This window comes from Protopterus annectens, chromosome 11.part0 (assembly GCF_019279795.1).
Source record: "Protopterus annectens isolate FY-2018-M chromosome 11.part0, PAN1.0, whole genome shotgun sequence".
Classification (NCBI taxonomy): domain Eukaryota; kingdom Metazoa; phylum Chordata; order Ceratodontiformes; family Protopteridae; genus Protopterus; species Protopterus annectens.
Window position 1 is genome coordinate 219,032,227 of NC_056745.1, and position 18,391 is coordinate 219,050,617.

The 18,391-nt window shown below is 43.7% G+C and overlaps 1 protein-coding gene across 1 annotated transcript in view; it reads left to right on the forward strand.

Annotated features, from left to right (window-relative positions):
• The window catches only part of FGD6 (FYVE, RhoGEF and PH domain containing 6), a 1,320,563-nt gene that overhangs the window by 1,212,156 nt on the left and 90,016 nt on the right, over window positions 1–18,391 (forward strand). Inside the window, exon 17 of the mRNA XM_044087187.1 lies at window positions 13,572–13,699. Coding sequence (XP_043943122.1) covers window positions 13,572–13,699 — 128 coding nt within the window. The remainder of the gene's footprint in view (window positions 1–13,571; window positions 13,700–18,391) is intronic.

Here is an 18,391-nt window from a genome sequence, read left to right on the forward strand (position 1 = left end):
AGGATTCTACTCCAGACTATTCCTAGTTCCAAGAAAGGAAAAAGTTGGAGACCTATTCTCGACCTGTCCACCTTAAATACATACATCATTGTCCCAAAATTCAAAATGCTGACCCTACAGCAACTTCTTCCCATGCTGGGCAAGGAGTGTTGGCTGGTAACTCTAGATCTCAAGGAGGCATACCTGCACGTCCCCATTTGACCAATTTGCAGAAGATACCTCAGATTTCTTGCAGGATCAGAGCACTATCAATTCTCAGCATTGCCCTTTGGCTTATCTACTGCACCCAGAGTATTCACAAAATGCCTGGCATCAGTAATCGCCCACTGCAGACTACAGGGAATCCAAATTTATCCATACCTGGACGACTGCCTGCTACAAGGGGACAACAAAAGCAAGCTGACAACAGATTTACAAAGGGTCATTTACTTGCTACAAGCACTGGGATACACAGTCAATTTACAAAAGTCAAGGCTGATACCATCCCAAACAAGGACATTCTTGGGCTGAATTGGACACAGTAAAACAAATGGCATTCCTAACTGCAGAAAAACAAAAAGAACTCCCTTTTTACTTCTTGGCACTAACAAGACAGAACAAGCTAACAGCAAGAAAAGTTCTGCAGGCCTTGGGCTTCATGGCATCATGCATAATCTTGGTTCCACATGCCAGACTACATATGAGAAAACTACAGTGATACCTAAAGAATTTATGGTCCCAACACAGGCACAGCCTAGAAGCAGAAATTCCACTAATCCCATGCCTAAAGCAGGAGTTCCTATGGTGGGCTCAAGCATGCCAGTCAAACCCAGGCCTACCCTTTCACAACTATCAAGCAAGCCAAACCATCACAACAGACGCCTCAGACCTAGGATGGGGGGCTCACATGCTGGACAAATGCGTGCAAGGATTGTGGACGCAGGATCAGCTTCACCTGCACATCAACCTAAAAGAAATGCTGGCAGTAAAACTGGCAATCCAAAAATTCAGACCATTTCTCAAAGAAGGCCATTTGATGATGACAGACAACACCACAGTCATGTGGTACATCAACAAACAGGGAGGCACTCATTCATACCCCCTATGCAGAATGACTTTGGACCTTTGGAACCTGGCACTCAGCTACAACATCCAGTTACAGGCAATATGTGTACCGGGAAAGGAGAATACTCTAGCAGACATGTTAAGCAGAACCACCTCGGATGCTCACGAATGGATGCTACACCCGAACATCTTCAAGACCATCTCAAAGAAATGGGGAATGCCACAGATAGATCTATTCGCCTCCCCTCTCAATCACCAGCTCAAAAAATTCTGCACAAGGACATTCCACCCACTTGCATGGAAAGTGGATTCGCTCTCCTTCAGCTGGAAAGGTCTGACAGCATATGCATTCCCACCTCTTCCCTTGATACACAAGGTATTACTAAAAATCAAGGAGGAACGCCCAAGGATAATCCTGATAGCTCCGAACTGGCCAAGACAACACTGGTACCCATTGCTGAGGAGCATGTCTCGGGACACAATGTGGTCAATACCCCTGATGCCTTTGATGTTAACTCAGAACAACTACAGCATCATGCATCCAAACCTAAAAACGTTGCAACTGACTGCATGGAACATCACATAGCAGCAACTAATCCAGAACTTTCCCAAAGGGTGAAAGACATTATCCTTGAAGCCCGCAGACCTTCAACAAGAAGGAACTATGCAGGAAAATGGAAAAGGTTTGTCATTTGGAGTGCTGAAAGAGGAAAAGATGTGTCAAATATAGATATTGCTAACATTCTGGAGTATTTGGCAGAGCTTCTACATACAGGCCTGTCCTATTCCTCCATCAAGATACATGCATCAGCTATTTCAGCAGAATACAGCTTTGATCCACCTGTCTTTTCACATCCTCTACTCAGGCAGTTCCTCAGAGGGATCAAGAATGTAAAACCTCCTAGGAAACCACCATTGCCAGCTTGGGATTTGAACTTTGTGCTAGAAAAGTTGACACTCGCACCTTTTGAACCAGCAGCAACAGCAGACCTACAGCATCTATCATGGAAAACTGCTTTCCTACTGGCAATAACCTCAGCAAGGAGGGTTTCTGAACTTCAGGCCCTAATGGCAGTACAACCCTTCCTAATCTTCCACCAAGATAGAGTGTCCATGAGGACTAATCCTACATTTATGCCTAAGGTGGTATCCAGAGTGTCTTTAAACCAGGCAATCCACCTACCTTCTTCCCCAACCCACAAAACAGAGGGGAAAGACTGCTGCATACCTTGGATGTACATAGACAGCTACGCTACTACCTGGACAGAACAAAAAGTAACAGAAAAACTGACCAGCTTTTTGTAGCCTATGCAACAGGAAGGGAAGGAAAAGCTATTTCCAAACAGACAATCTCCAAATGGATAGGAAATTGCATACGATTCTGTTACTCCTTCCATGGAAAACCAATTCCACAGAACATAAGGCCTCATTCTACAAGGGCAACAGCCACTACCACAGCCTTCTTACGAGGAGTGGCAACCAAGGACATTATTGAGGCGGCTACTTGGACCTCCGTGCATACATTTGCCAAGCATTATAATTTACCTCTGTATTCCAGATCCCGAGCAGGGTTTGCCACTGCGGTACTGCAAGGGATCCTAACCACACCATAATCTATTCTTCCTCCTCCCCTAGTTGGCTATGGTATTCTACCCAGTTGTTATGACTGCAGATGCATCCATGAAGGACATAGTACAGTTTTGTACCTACCATAAATGTAGATGTCCGAACTGGATAGCATCTGCAGTCAGGATTACCTTCCCTCCTTCCCCTCTGTGGTACTCCTAGGGTATTTACCCTCCTAATAGCTAGCTGGTGGGGGGAGTCTCTTATGGTGTATTTGTTTGTATATATGTACATACATGCTTATTTTTTGTTTGCCTTCTATCTTTTTGGAAACATTGGCATTTACCCAAAATTTAGCCTTCCAAGAGGGCAACTGGCATCTGGGGCAAGAAACACTGAGGAAAATGGCGTCGGCTGATGCCTTTATACCCGAAGACCAGCAGAGATGACGTCGGGTGAAGTGCGACATCAGCCGAAGCCGGACCCGGACTTTGGAATCCGGCCGACCGAAGGGCTGCCTGATGACAGGACAACACAGTTGTTATGACTGCAGATGCTATCCAGTTCGGACATCTACATTTATGGTAGGTACAAAACTGTACTTTCTGTTTACTTACACTGCCAGGATAAACACTTATAAACATACTGAGGAAAACATCCTATTCTGATCTTAGCAGTCTAAGCAAGATTATTTATCTATAGAGGAATTTTTAGCTAGGGCATTGCCAAGATTTTTTGAAATTGAACACCAGTGTACAGAAGGTATCCTTCCTCCTCCATGTATATAGCTTCCCCCTGCCCAGACAGTGCATTTCTCTACTAAAAAAAGGCATTTTTAAAAATATTAACAATAAATCATGATCAAATGTGCATTTTTTTACATTTGACTTTTAGTACATCTCTGTCTGTCACCACATTCTGCATGATACAGATATGGAACATGACTGAGCACTAGTTATACTCAATAAATGTAGTCATCACATTACAACCAATTATAGAATATCATCTGTGACTGCCTTCAGAGCATGCAGAATGTGTTAAATAGTTGGAGTTAACCATGAGCCAAGTACCTTTCTTCTAGATGACTTCAGTTATCCACATGTAAACTAGCAAACACATACTACCAACAACACAGTTTGGCTAGAATGTTCTAGACTTAATAAGTGATCAGTACACTTGCAGCTCCTACGAATTCCTCTACATTTAGAGATTACTCCAAAACCGATTACTTCCTATTTTATTTGCCCTTCATATTAAAGATCACAATTAATATAGCTCCCCAGCAGGACTTGTACCTGAGGCTGCTGCCTGCTCTTCTTAAGTTCACTGATTCGTGAAATGATGCATCAAGACACCTATACCCATTTAAGCATGATGGCAAGTTTACAACTACATCCATACTCGGCAAGAAGAGAAAAACTCCTAGCCATCTGTAAAAGACATCAACTTCATGAATATAAAAAGAATTTAAAAATGTAAAGCCATCCCTCAGACTTATTAGGAGTTGCAAGGCTGACTATGAATTTAGAGTTGCATCTTATTCAAAAGCCAGCTCTTAAGGCATTCTTCAGCTATGTTAGGAAGCTTAGGATTAACCAGTAATTCTGTAATGAAGTTCTCTAATGGCATTTACTTATTTGACCCCAAAAAGTTTGCTGCTAATGTTGCAGACAGATTCTGTTCCAGCTTTACCCAACTGTGCTCTCAGCTCCTCACACCTCTCCTCATGAAATTACTCTGGGTGAAGTCCTTTTGGCACTTTCCAAAATTAAGAACACTAGTTACATGGGTCCTGACAATATCTCTGGATATCTGCTGATAAAGAATAGCCAAGTCTCACCTAGCAAAACCCCTCCAGTAGTTCTTTAAGTTGAGTTTCTTTATTGATTACATTTCTGAGATGTGGAGAGAAGCTATTGTGGTACTCTTGTGTAAAGCTAGTCCCTCCACTGACCCTGGGAATTGCACTTCTGTTAGTCTCACTAGTATTATTTCAAAGCTATGGAACTTTTACTGTAGCTGAACTAGTAAGCAGTGATGTAAGTGACCCAGCTCATATCTGCTGTTCCTGTTTGAGTTCTTTGAAAGGGTTACCAAGGATATGGATAAGGTACATCCAGTGCACACTGGCCTATCTGGACCTTGCCGAGGCATTCCATACTATCTAGCATACTGGGATTGATAAGCTGTCTCAACTCAACATTGATTTGTATGAATTTGGTAGATAGCTACTTAGTTATCTGACAGAATCTGTACCACTAAGGGTAGGAGTATTTGCTCTAAATATAAAAATGTTACCAGCCGTGTCACATTACTCTTTGGTATATACTTCTCTGCCATGAAAGCAGATATCAAAAGACTAAGGCTGACCATGTTTGTTGATGATGACAAACAGGGCATAGTTATCAAATCCTTTTCTGATACTCATTATCAAGCAAGGATTGGACCAGACAAATACTTGGTGCTAATTATGGGCTTGCCCTCAACATCATGAAGGGCAGCATAGTATTTTTTGGTAAATGCACCATCTCTAATACATACATGTAGGTTCATCTGTCATTACTATGCATGTGGTCCAGAAAGCCTAGCCCAAATTCCCAATTCCAATTGCTCCAAAGCACTGTCTGGTAAAAATGACTTGACCAAGGAAGCACACTAATTAAATGAAGGCTGAGGGACTCAAACCATGTACCACAGGAAGCAGCTTATTAACAGCTCCTAGCCTTAATCCTCTGTGCTGTCTGCTAGACAAAATTAATCCAAACCCCTGTAGTGAGAATAGAATCTGCAATCTTCTGATCTTCCAGCTTTAAAGGCAAGTGTGTTACCTGTTGAGCCATTGACAAACTTAATTTTGGTCAACATATGTCTGCTGTAGTTAGGAAATCCTTGTAACTTACACAGCTTAGTTACATGCTTATCACTGAATATAATGTCTCACTTGGCATGTACCTCATTAAGCACTTGTTCCATATTAAAAGATCTCAAGTTTTATCCACCAAAAAAAAAATCTCAGCTTCCAGCATCCTTGGCTACGTTGACTACAATCCCTTTCCCTCTACTCTAGCTCCTGAGGGGAAGACCTGTGCTTATCTTTTTGTGAAGTGAATGACCTAATAGGTTTATGAACTCCTTCACTTGAATATAACCAGTGGTAAAGTAAACACTCACACCCGAGACCTAAATTTATACTACCACATCAGTCATACTCTATGGCACTACAGGTACCTAACCCACTGTGTCCCCATTTCCTGGATTTTCTAGAATAGGCTGCCCTTTACATACCAGTCAGAGCACTTCCAAACTAGTACTTTAAAACTATTCTGGATGACTGGATGGGTTACTGCATTTTTTCACTTGGAATCTGTGTGGAAAATAATGGGTGACTTGCCTCGGTCTCAGATGCTTAAAATGGTGGAAGACCTTATCATGCGGTCATGAGTGATGAAGCTGGGATTCTGCATGCTGTCCTAGGCCATAAAATCATTAAGAAAACAATGACACTGGACGATGATGTGATGTAATATCTTTTATTAGCTCAACCTAAGTTTTACAGTTACTCAAACATTCATGCTAGCAAGAGTGCTTCACTGGGAGTTATGTTGCCGTGCTTAAGTTAATTATCTGCTGCTGCCTAGAAAGGGGCATATGTCATTTCTTTCTTATTGCTAGAAAACACTTAAAAATGGCAATTTAAGGGTCTTTTTTTAGCCATTTGTTTAAACTTAGCTCCTGAGGAAAGGCTTGTGCTAACCTGAAAGCTCGAATAACTGCCAAACCTTATATTGGTCCACTGAAAGGTGATAGATTATATCTATGATGTTCTTTGTGTTTCACTGTTGTAGTCATCACATTTGGGTTATCCCTACCAAGATAGCCCTCAGCCGGCCCGAATACCAGAGGCTTAGTATTTCTGCGTCAGTCCCTGTCGCTTCAGGACTAATGTCAGGTAGTCAGTAGTATACAGTAAGACCGCCAATGCCATTACATCAGTCTTTCTTGCCGCAGAGCCAGAAGCAGAAGCAGTTTGCACAAGTGCCGGTCGGCTGCTACCTGAGTTTCGTCTTCCGAATTGAAGCTGAAGTCTTCTAAAGCTAAGTACCCCATTGGGGATCCTATTTTCTTGCACTAACCGATGTCAGAAAAAATTGTCTCGCCTGTGGAAAGCAAGTACCACACCGAGACTTTCATTCTTACTGCATCACTTGCTTAGGCTCAGAACACGACGTCCCCCGCTGTCGCTTTTGTGCTTTGTTCAGTGCCAGAACTATCTGTCGTCAGGCCCTTATTGTAGCTAGATATTTTCGCTTACAGTCCTCAAATTCTGATATGGCTTCATTAAGCCACCTGACAGCAGATCTTCCGAAAAAACATAAAGATAAAGACAGAGACAGACTGCACAGGTCCAAACCTACCAACAACGCTTCGTTAAGCTAGCCATCAGTTCTCCAGTCCTCAGTGAGGCGCTTTCGTAGCCCCTGATTCCGCTTCTGTGGATTCACAGGCTGCTACCGAGACCCTTTTGGAGTCTGGTATGCCGCAAAACTCTTCTTCGACTAAGGATCCTGTGGTTGTCTCTCCCTTGGATGGGTGTGAAGCTGCTGAGCAGGCACTGACTTCCGAGGAAGTCCTTTACACTACCGATTCTCGACACAAACTGACTTCTTTCGCATCTGCTGTTCTTTCGAAAACTACAGAGTTTCTAAGGCCCAGGGTACGAACCACACCCAAGAAACCAACGACCCAGTCTCAGGCACCTGCTTCCTTGCCTCAGTCTCAGATGCTTAAAATGGTGGAAGGACCTTATCATGCGGATCAGGGGAAGCTCTTCCAAAAGAAAGAGATCTGTCCCCAGTAGTTTTGTCTGAACAGGAGTCTGATGACTCTGATGCATCTGAATATGAAGACATGCAACCCCTCTCTGCTTATGAGGATTCTGATTCGGAGGATTCCATTCCTTCAGCCTCTTCCCCCAGAGAATTTTTCCTTTGGGGAAACCCTTCATGCCTTAAGGGAGCATTTCCAATAGGAATGTCAGGACTACCCTCAGTCTAAAAAGAGACTCAGGGAATTTTTAGATCTTCCACAGCACAGACCCCTGGCTATTCCCCCAGTCCTGGATGTTGTGGAGGATGTTTTCCTAGAATCCAGTTTGACTCCTGACACCCTCCCTCCTGCACCCAGAAAACCAGACCGGTATTACAGAGTCCCTGACTCACACAAATTTCTTTTTAAAAATCCTATTGCCGACCCTGAGGTAATTTCTCAAGGGCCTAAAGAATTAAAGCAACCTCTGCTAAGAATCCCACCCCCTCAGTTAGGGATTCCCGAGCACTAGACAGATGGGGTAAAAAAGTATACACCTCTGTTACTCTTGCTATCAGAGCACTAAATTGCCAGTTCCATATGTTAAAATTTCAGCAACATGCCCTGGAATTCCTCAAACAACAAATGTCTTCCTTTCCTGCTTGCACAGAATCTAAAGAGTTACAAGAGTTGATGCATTCTGCAAGTCAAGTAACTAAAGTAACTAAACACACCTTGCACTGTGGGTTTGACACCCTAGAAGCTTCTTGCAGGGCAACAGACAACAGTTCTGCCCTTAGAAGGCATGCATGGCTTAAGGAACATCCCTTGCCAGACCATGTTAAATCTAAATTGCTGGATGCCCCCTTGCACAAAGACAACTTATTTGCCACTAAGGCAGAAGAGGTCTTAAAAAAGATGAAAGAAAAAGCAAAATCTATGCAGGCAGTTAAGGATTTCTGACAGGTCCAGCCACCCAGGTTCAGCAGGCATTGCCCCTCCAAGCACTGGTCCTTTCCTGATTCAGTTCAGCCCAGACCCCGTGGAAGCAGACACCCCCACAGACAGCAGCCACAGGGAATGCAGAGATCTAAACAGTGGACTTCCACCACTTCAAAAACAGGGAGTTCTAAGCCACCCCCTCATGGTAAGAACTCAGAATGACTCTCCTCCCCCACCCCTCCCTCTGCCCACCTTCACTTACCCCTAGGAGGAAAACTCTCCTTTCACACAAGCACCTGGGCCACAATTGCCAACGACCACTGAGTCCTCAACATAGTGTCCCAGTGATACAAATTTTCTTTCCACACCCCTCCAACTCCAAAAGGTTTCAGAGATCTACCTCCAAACCAGTAGGCAGAGGCGCAAGAGAAAGTAATTTCCCTGCGCTCTATGAGGGCAGTAGAGCACGTTCCTGTAGAACAGAAAGGCCAACGTTTCTACTCCTGGCACCCCATCCTCAATCTATCCATTCTAAACACCTTCCTGGTGATACCAAAATTCAAAATGCTCACCCTCCAGCAGCTGCTACCCATGCTCTCCAAGGATGCTTGGCTAGCCACTCTAGACCTAAAAGAGCCCTACCTCCACATCCCTATCAGGGAATCATGCAGGAAATATCTACATTTCAGGGCAGGATCTCTGCACTTTCAGTTCTCTGCACTGCCTTTTGGCTTATCTACTGCTCCCAGAGTTTTCACAAAATGCCCGGCTCCAGCCATTGCCTTTTGCAGACAAAGGAATATCCAGATTTACCCATACTTAGATGGCTGCCTAATTCAGGCAGGCAGCCAGGCAAAGCTGCTCAAGCACCTGGCCTTTGTAAAGTCCCTACTAACCTTACTAGGGTACACAATCAACGAAAAGAAATCCAAACAGGTACCCACCCTAAGGATTATATTCCTGGGAGCAAGCCTGGACACAGCATCCCAGATGGCATTTCTTACATCGAAAAGCAGACTTTCCTGACAGCCTACTTCTCTCAACTAGCCACCAAACCCCAGTTATCTGCAAGGAAAATCCTGCAAGCTCTGGGGTTCATGGCATCTTGCATTCTACTCATTTCATATGCCAGACTGCATATGAGGAAACTTCAGTGGTACCTAAAAAGCCTTTGGTGTCAACATTGTCAAGACCTGGAGACTCTTATACCCATGATGCCTTGCCTCAGAAAATATTTTCTTTGGTGGGCAACAGTATGCTCCCACAAGGGACTACCTTTCTCACCACCCCCTGCCGCCCAGACCCTCACCACAGATTATGCCTGGGGTGCACACCTGGACGGCAGGTGCATACAGGGCGAATGGTGCCCACAGCAAATCCATCTGCATATCAACCAAAAAGAGATGATAGCTGTCCAGCACACCCTGGCAGCTTTCAAGCCCCTTCTCTCCCCAGGGGCTCTCCTGATCAGTACAGACAACACCACTGTGATGTGGTATATCAACAAGCAGGGAGGAGCTCACTCCTACCCTCTATGCAGGCTGGCCATGACCCTTTGGCACACAGCCTCTGCCATGCAACTCCAACTGTTAGAACTGTTAGCACAATTCCGGACAGGTTCTCTAAACTCTGTGGCAGACCACTTAAGCAGAAATTATCTGGACCCACACAGAGTGGCAGCTAGACAAAAGAACCTTCACTCTAGGTTGACCTCTTTGCCTCCCACAACAACCATCAGCTCAGCAAGTTCTGCACCAGGGAGCATCACTGCATGGCTTGGAAAATGAATGCCCTGTCTTTCCCCTGTTGTAATCTATCAGTCTATGCCTTTCCTCCACTACCTCTCATCCCCAGGGTACTGCACATAGTAAAGGAGGAAAAACCAAGGACAATTCTTATTGCGCCAGACTGGCTTCGCCAGCACTGGTACCCACTGCTGCACAGCCTGTCCACACTTGCCACCATGGCATCTCACTCAGACCCCAACCCTCCTGACCCAGAGGGAAGGAGAATTCATGCATCCCCAATTGCAGACCCTCAATTTGGCAGCTTGGCTTATTCCCTAACCACCGATCAATCTGCCAACCTCAGTAAACAGGTTCTAGATGTTATACATGAGGCCAGATGCCCTAGCATTAGAAAGTCTTATGCTGACAAATGGAAAAGGTTCTGCACCCGTATTCAGGCTAAGGGAGGCGATACGGCACAGCCCTCCCTCCCTCTCATCCTGGATTACTTAGCTGACCTGCTACACAGTGGTCTCTCTTTTTCCTCTATTGAAATTCATGCCTCTGCTGTCTCTGATCATTTGCCCAATGAGCAGCCCCTTTTCTCACACCCTCTGATCAAACAATTCCTAAGAGGGGTTAACAACTTGAGGCCACCCAGAAGAGCACTAACCCCAGCTTGGGACCTTAACTTTGTGTTGGAAAAGCTCACCCTGCACCCCTTCGAACCAGCATCATCAGCAGAGCTAAAATTTCTCTCCTGGAAGACAGCTTTCCTTCTGGCCATCACTTCAGGCAGAAGGGTCTCCGAGCTACAAGCACTCATGGCTCTGGAGCCCTTCATCATCTTCCATGCTGACAGGGTTTCCCTCAAGACTAACCCATCATTCATGCCCAAAGTGGTGTCCAGTGTGGCTCTCAACCAATCCATTCATTTGCCCACCTTTTCCCTAACCCACAGAACAAGGGGGAAAGGATACTGCACTCTCTAGATGTGCACAGACAGGTTCAGCTTCTGTCTAGACAGGACTAAATCCTTCAGAAAGTCTGATGAATTGCTAGTTAGCTTTGCTGCAGGGGTAGAAGGCAAAGCCATCTCCAAACAAACCATTTCCAAATGGATAGCACACTGCATCCATTTCTGCTACAAGCAACATGGAAAGCCTCCCCCCAAGGAAGTCAGGACTCACTCCACCAGAGCAACCTCCACCTGTGCAGCTTTCCTCAGAGGAATCCCCACCAGGGACATTCTGGAGCCTGCCACCTGGACATCTGTTCACACTTTTACCAGACATTACCACCTGCCTCTATCTTCACCAAATCCTGGGCAGGCTTTGCCTCTGCAGTCTTGCAGGGCATCCTAGCCAGCCCCTAGTCTCCTTGACTGCCTCTACCCTTTTCCTCAGCTTTGAGAATCAACCCAAATGTGATGACTGCAACAGTGAAACATGAAGAACATAGTACAGTTGTGTACACTTACCATAAATGTAGATGTTCGAGTGTATTCACTGTTGCAGTCCTGGTTTCCCTCCCTCCATCCTCCTCTTCTTTCTTCTCTCTCCTTACAAGGGACATTTTGGTATTTACTTTCTACTTGTGGGGTTCTTCCACCAGAACCTGGCTCCCACTTGAGGGCTCCTGACAGGTTAGTGCAAGAAAAACTGATGTAATGGCGTCGGCTGCCTTACTTTATACTACTGATGACTTGATGTCAGTCCTGAAGCGACAGCAACCGACACAGAAATACTAAGCCTCTGGTATTCGGGCCGGCTGAGGGCTACCCTGCCAGGGATAAACCAAATGCGATGACTGCAACAGTGAGTAAACTCAAATGTCTACATTTATGGTAAGTTTACACAACTATACTTTCTAGTGTCTTGTGTTTTTGCTAATGTATCAAACACTGCATTCCTTATTTTTTTCCTACCAATTAATGGCAGGTCATAGCTAAGGATAGAAAATATGGTGGAATTTAGGTTCACAGGTTTTCCGTCATTAATTACTAACTGCCATGAACATTCTTAAACTCTGTTTCATATGTGCCTAACTAGAGCTTGTCCCGGTTTGTGTGCATATCCGAAAGACAAACATCACATATCTCTCTCTAAAACCAGCATTTGACCTGCCAGTCTTCATGCTTGTTATGCTATATCTACCATTATGTATGATTTTTTACAACTGCTGCTGCTAGTAACTGATGAAATAAAATGCAGAAACCATCTTATCCCTATGTACCTTGTCTACCATTTCCCCACAAGAAGTTGGCCTATACCTCGAAATGATTTTCACTGCTGCTGAAGTCTTGAATTCCGTGCCACTTAACAGGAATATCAAACCCTCTCATCCTTTAAATCAATCATTAGGTCTTGTAATCCGAGAGGCTACCTGCATCTGCCTTAGTGCAATGCAGCCATACAACATAGTCATGTAATTCATTTAGTTACTTGTGTGAAATGTAGCTGTCCCAGTGCATTGTTGTTTATGGAAACTTGTGACCCAAGCTATCACTCAGCTTGGCAACTAAAACTAGTAACAGCAAGCCATCTAAAATCTTGTATTTCTCTTTTCACACAACCGTTACATCCTTTCAGCCTATGATAACATTTTATGTTTAGTGCATACATTGTTTACCTGTATACTTTTTTGCATTGTATACTGTTACTTTATTTTCTATAAATTAATTGTAATAAGTGCAACAACATGACTGAAAATGGACCCCTGTGGCTCAGTTTATCTGCCTAAATAAAGATTGTGTAGAATTCCAAAAAGGCTGACTACACCTTTGTTTTCATTTTGAACCTTTTAAGTGTTTTTTCTTTTGTACTGCAGCTATGCTGTGCATGTTTATTCTATGCATCAGCTCTGTTGCGTTTCTTACTTTTCATTCTTTAATGAACTGAATGTTAAAGAAAACTTGTCTTGGTTTTTGGGCAGAGGGAATTAGTCAGGACCTTATCTGGCACCAAGTCAGTGAGCCAAATTTGAGAGCAAATCCAGCCCAGGTCAGCAGAGTAAAGGAATGTAGCTGCCTTGAGTTAGGGGAATAAACATGTTACAAGTGCCAGAAGCAGTTGAGGAAAGCACTTTACAACACTATAGGATTAGGAATATAAACATGAATCATTAGATCAAGTAATTTTTCTTGTGATATTAATTTGTACAGACATTTAGTCTACTGAGATGTAATCCAGTGCTGAAATCTTTAAGAATTTGTTTGCAAATCAAACGTTTTGTACTCATTGGAGCTGTTGCATTTAAAATAAAATTTCTCATTTTGAAACATTCCAGAAAAAAATCTCTCTCAGATTTGACTTTGTTGAATGTAAGGTTGGCTTACTGCCTTTGAATTATGATTTGAATTTTCAGTTTTTAAGCCATCTCTGTTAACTGCAACATAATATAAACACTAATGTATTTGCGTTAAAAAGAAGTACATATTGTCAAATTTTTCTCTTGTGTTAAAAAGTATTTTTTTTTTTGTTAAAGAGCATCTGACTACACCTAAAGCTTCGTTTCAAGGAAGTCATAGGTCACCATCCAGTGCTTTATCGACGGTCTTGCACAGTATTCCATCTGGGAGAAAGCTAAAGAAAATTCCAGCTGCTCTGAAAGAAGTATGCAGTTTTTTTTTTCTTTTCATTTTGTTTAACATGTTATACTAAAACAGTTTTCGTAATTATCAAGAACTGTTTCTTATTGCCATAATTTATTAAGAATGCATTTCTATATTTGGAGGGGAAACCTACCACAGAAATTATTTTAGAGTCCTTAAATGTACAGGTGTATCAGTGTATTATTACTAAACATTACAGTATTAGATAATAGTTCTGTTTGTCATTAGTATCCTGGGCTTAGAAGCTGCCTCTGTTTGTAGGACAAACCAGGAAGGGCTGTGCAGTCTAAAGGCTGTTCCATTTAATTTCTGTAATAGAAGGCTGAGAAGCTCATCTGTTAGTCTCCATATCCTTTCAGGAACTGGAGGTGTGGGTAGCAAGGGAGCCAAGAAATTTCACGAGTAGGATGGACATTCTCCCATTATTTCCATATAAGGCCATAACATGGTCTTTCCAGGCTTGATAGTTGTTGCTGAAGCACCTACCAAGAGGAGAAAACGCTGAGAGAAGAAAGGAGCCACTTTTGAGATTTTAAGTATTTTCTTCTGATTTATTTCTTAGAAAAACTGCATTGCCGCCTACTTTTCAGTATTTTCTTGCTTGCAAAAGTTGATATCTGTGTTAGAAATAGTATTTAGAACATACCTAGAGCCTGTTTATTGCATTTTTTGTGTTGCACTTAATTTAAAATCGTTTTTTCTTAAAATTGCATTTTACCTGCCTCTGACCTAGCACACATGTGTTGGGGTCATTTATTGCACTGTTAAGACTAGTTTGCTACTTGTGTGTCTCTGCTATCCTTAAACAAAAACAAAAAAACAAAAAAATATTGCTATTTTCCCACTTTCTATAATTTAAAAAAAGTTCAGTTACAGAGTTGCTGTTCTGAACTGTTTGTAAGTTTCTTGGAGGCCAGTGCTTACTTGGGCTAAAGGGGAGTCTCTGTGTTTACCAGTGGCAGTGGTTAACACTGAGCAAGTCCGCCTGTCCCTGTAGGAGTGGTTACTGCCTAGAAACAGTAGTTTTATTGGCCATTTTGGGTCAATTATTCCAAACTCCTTGATCTCTCTCTCTTAAAACCCTGCAGCCACGTGGTTTTGGCGTCTTTCCAGGCTTGATAGTTGTTGCTGAAGCACCTACCAAGAGGAGAAAATGTTGAGAGAAGAAAGGAGCCACTTTTGAGATTTTAAGTATTTTCTTCTGATTTATTTCTTAGAAAAACTGCATTGCCGTCTACTTTTCGGCATTTTCTTGCTTGCAAAAGTTGATATCTGTGTTAGAAACAGTATTTAGAACATACCTAGAGCCTGTTTATTGCATTTTTTGTGTTGCACTTAATTTAAAATCGTTTTTTCTTAAAATTGCATTTTACCTGCCTCTGACCTAGCACACACGTGTTGGAGTCATTTATTGCACTGTTCTGACTAGTTTGCTACTTGTGTGTCTGCTATCCTTAAACAAAAATAAAAAAAAATCTTGCTATTTTCCCACTTTCTATAATTTAAACAAAAAGTTCAGTTACAGAGTTGCTGTTCTGAACGGTTTGTAAGTTTCTTGGAGGCCAGTGCTTACGTGGGCTAAAGGGGAGTCTCTGTGTTTACCAGTGGCAGTGGTTAACACTGAGCAGCCTGCCTGTCCCTGTAGGAGTGGTCACTGCCTAGAAAAAAGAAGTTATGTCCTTACCATAACGTTCCATGTGAGTTGTTCATCTCGCCTTTTTGTTCTTACATGTGGGTTCAGAGCCGATCCCTCGGCTCCGAGTCGGACGCTTTTCAAGCTCATACTCTCAGAGAAGCTCGAGACCTAGTGTAAATCCGCAGATCTAGTATGCTGCAACCAAAGACAGCCTAAAGGAAGAAAGAGAACTATAGTGCCTACCTATCTAAGTAACTATATGTTTGTAGAAGGAAGAAACAGTCTGTCCAAGAAGACAGGCTGACAAAACTCGACCAATCCACCAAGGCAACCATCTTTCTCAACAGGAGGGGGAAGGTGGGCTGGAGTGTAAGAACAAAAAGGCGAGATGAACAACTCACATGGAACGTTATGGTAAGGACACAACTTCTTTATGTGAAGTTGTTCTATCTCGCCATTTTGTTCTTACACGTGGGTAGCTTCCCAAGCACCCTAACCCTGGGTGGCTCACGGGAGAACATTCCTGAGCACAGTGGAACCAAAGGAAGCCCTAACCCTGGAGGTCCTGTCCACTTTGTAATGAGTGATAAACGTGTGAGATTTTGACCAAGTGGCAGCTGCACAGATGGTATCCAAGGGCAAACGAGCTGCATGAGCTAATAATGTAGAAACAGCCCAGGTAGAATGGGCTTTAACATTAGTCGGTAATGGCTGATTAGTGGAGGAATAAATGAATTTAATGCAGTCAGAAAGCCACTTGGATAATGTGATTTTTTGATACTGCAGAACCTTTCTTATTCTCTGCGTAAGAGACAAAGAGTTGATCCGATTGTCTGAAGTCTTTCGTTCTATCCAGGTAGAATCTCAATTGTCTGTGTACATCAAGCTTGTGCAACATATATTCCAGTTGGTATGGTGTCTAAAGAAGGTTGGAAGCTCAATGGACTGATTTAAGTTAGTTTCTGAACAGACCTTGGGGAGAAAGGTAGGGTTAGTCCTGAGAGACACCCTATCAGGGTGAAAAATCAAATATGGGGGCTTGGAGGATAAGGCTTGACGTTCGGAGACCCTACATGCAGATGTAATGGCTACCAGAAATATAGTTTTCCAAGACAGAAACTTTGTGACATGATGAGGCGGGTTCGAAGGGGGCGAGCATCAATTGGGATAGAACAAGATTCAAATTCCAGGGAGAGACAAGGGTGTCTGATAGGTGGTCTGAGATGGTGGGTCCCTTTCAAGAAGGCCTTACATAGTCTATGGGACATGATGTTAGACCCGTTAAACCCTACATGGAAATTGAAAATAGCAGCCAATTGAACTCTAATGGTGGCAGCTGCTGCGCCATCATGGAACAAGGAAGACAAGAACTCTAAGATGGTATGAATAGGTGCCACATAAGGGTCAATGTCTTGATGAGAAGCCCAGTGAACAAATCGTTTCCATTTGCTATTATACAGCTTCCTGGTAGACAGTTTACGAGAGGAAACTATAATATGTTGGACCGCGGGAGATGAATCTTGAGACCTGGCTAATATGGGAATTGGAGCAGCCAAGCTGTCAGTTTTAGGGAGATGAGGGAGGGATGAAGAACTCCCGACGAATGAGTCAGAAGATCTGGCACTGGGTCCAGGATCCATGGTTCTTCCACTCGATACTTCTGCAGGAAGGGGAACCAAATCTGACGAGGCCAAGACGGGGCTATCAAAATCACAGTCCTTCCCAGGCTCTTGGCTTTCTGTATGAATTTGGGGATTAGGGGAATTGGCGGGAAGGCATATAGGAGGCCCGGGGGCCAATCGTGTATGAGCGCGTCCTACAGGTTGCTCCCCGGTGGGGGATAAAGGGCCAAGTAGCTGCTGCATTTGGCATTCATTGGAGATGCAAATAGATCGCAGCAAGGCTGGCCCCATCTGCAGAAAATCTTGTCCGTTACCTCTTGAGGGACCACTCATGGGGCAACAGTATGGCCCTGCTCAGCTTGTCCGCTATCATGTTGGATGACCCCAGGATGTGCGTTGCTGCTAGAAAGTGTCTGGTGGATACAGCCCATTGCCAAATTCTTAGGGCCTCTCGGCATAAGGGATACGATCTGGTTCCCCCTTGCTTGTTGATGTACCAGACTACCGACATGTTGTCTGTCTGAAATAGCAATTGTACCTGGAGGAAGACAGTCGTGAAAGTGTTGCAACGCCAGGAAGACCGCTCTCAGCTCCAGGACATTTATATGCAAATGTGATTCCATGCTTGACCAAGTACCTTGGACAGTCTTTCCCTGAAATAGCCACCCCACCCTGTCAGGAAAGCATCCGTGATCACTGTGGTTGTGGGTTGGGGAAGAACAAAGGGACGTCTGACTACTAATTGGTCGCTGTTCAGCCACCAATTGAGATCCTTCTTGTAAAGATTTGTTAACAGAATCTCATGTGAATTGGGCAGTCATTGGTAAGACCATTGTGCGAAGAGTAGCCTATGGAGTATCCGTATGTGCATGGGCCCTAATGGGACTACTATCAGTGTGGCTGCCATTATGCCTAATAGCTGCAGTATCTGGGACGCAGGAGCTTTGTTCTGGGTCAACAGACTGGACAATTGACTCTTTAGAGATACAATTCTTGCTTGAGGCAATCTGATCCTTGAATTGACGGTGTCTTAGCTCTGCTCCTATAAAGGTAATACGCTGCGAGGGCGATAACGCAGATTTTTCGAAGTTTAAGGTTATGCCCAACTGGGAACAAAGGTTGATAGTGTTAGTTGATGCCTGGAGGTGACGGTGAGGAGCCAGTCATCCAGATATGGAAACACCCGGAATCCTAAACATCTCAGGTGAGCCGTGACCACTGCCATACATTTGGTGAACACTCTGGGGGCTGTGGTGAGACCAAAGGGCAGGGCTCTGAATTGGTAATGACTGGCCCCTAGCCGGAAATGCAGGTGATCTCTGGATGATTTGTCCATTTTGATGTGGTAGTAAGCATCCTTGAGATCTATAGAGCACATCCAGTCACCCGTTTCTAAGATCGGAAGAATCAATTGAAATGTGACCATCCGGAACTT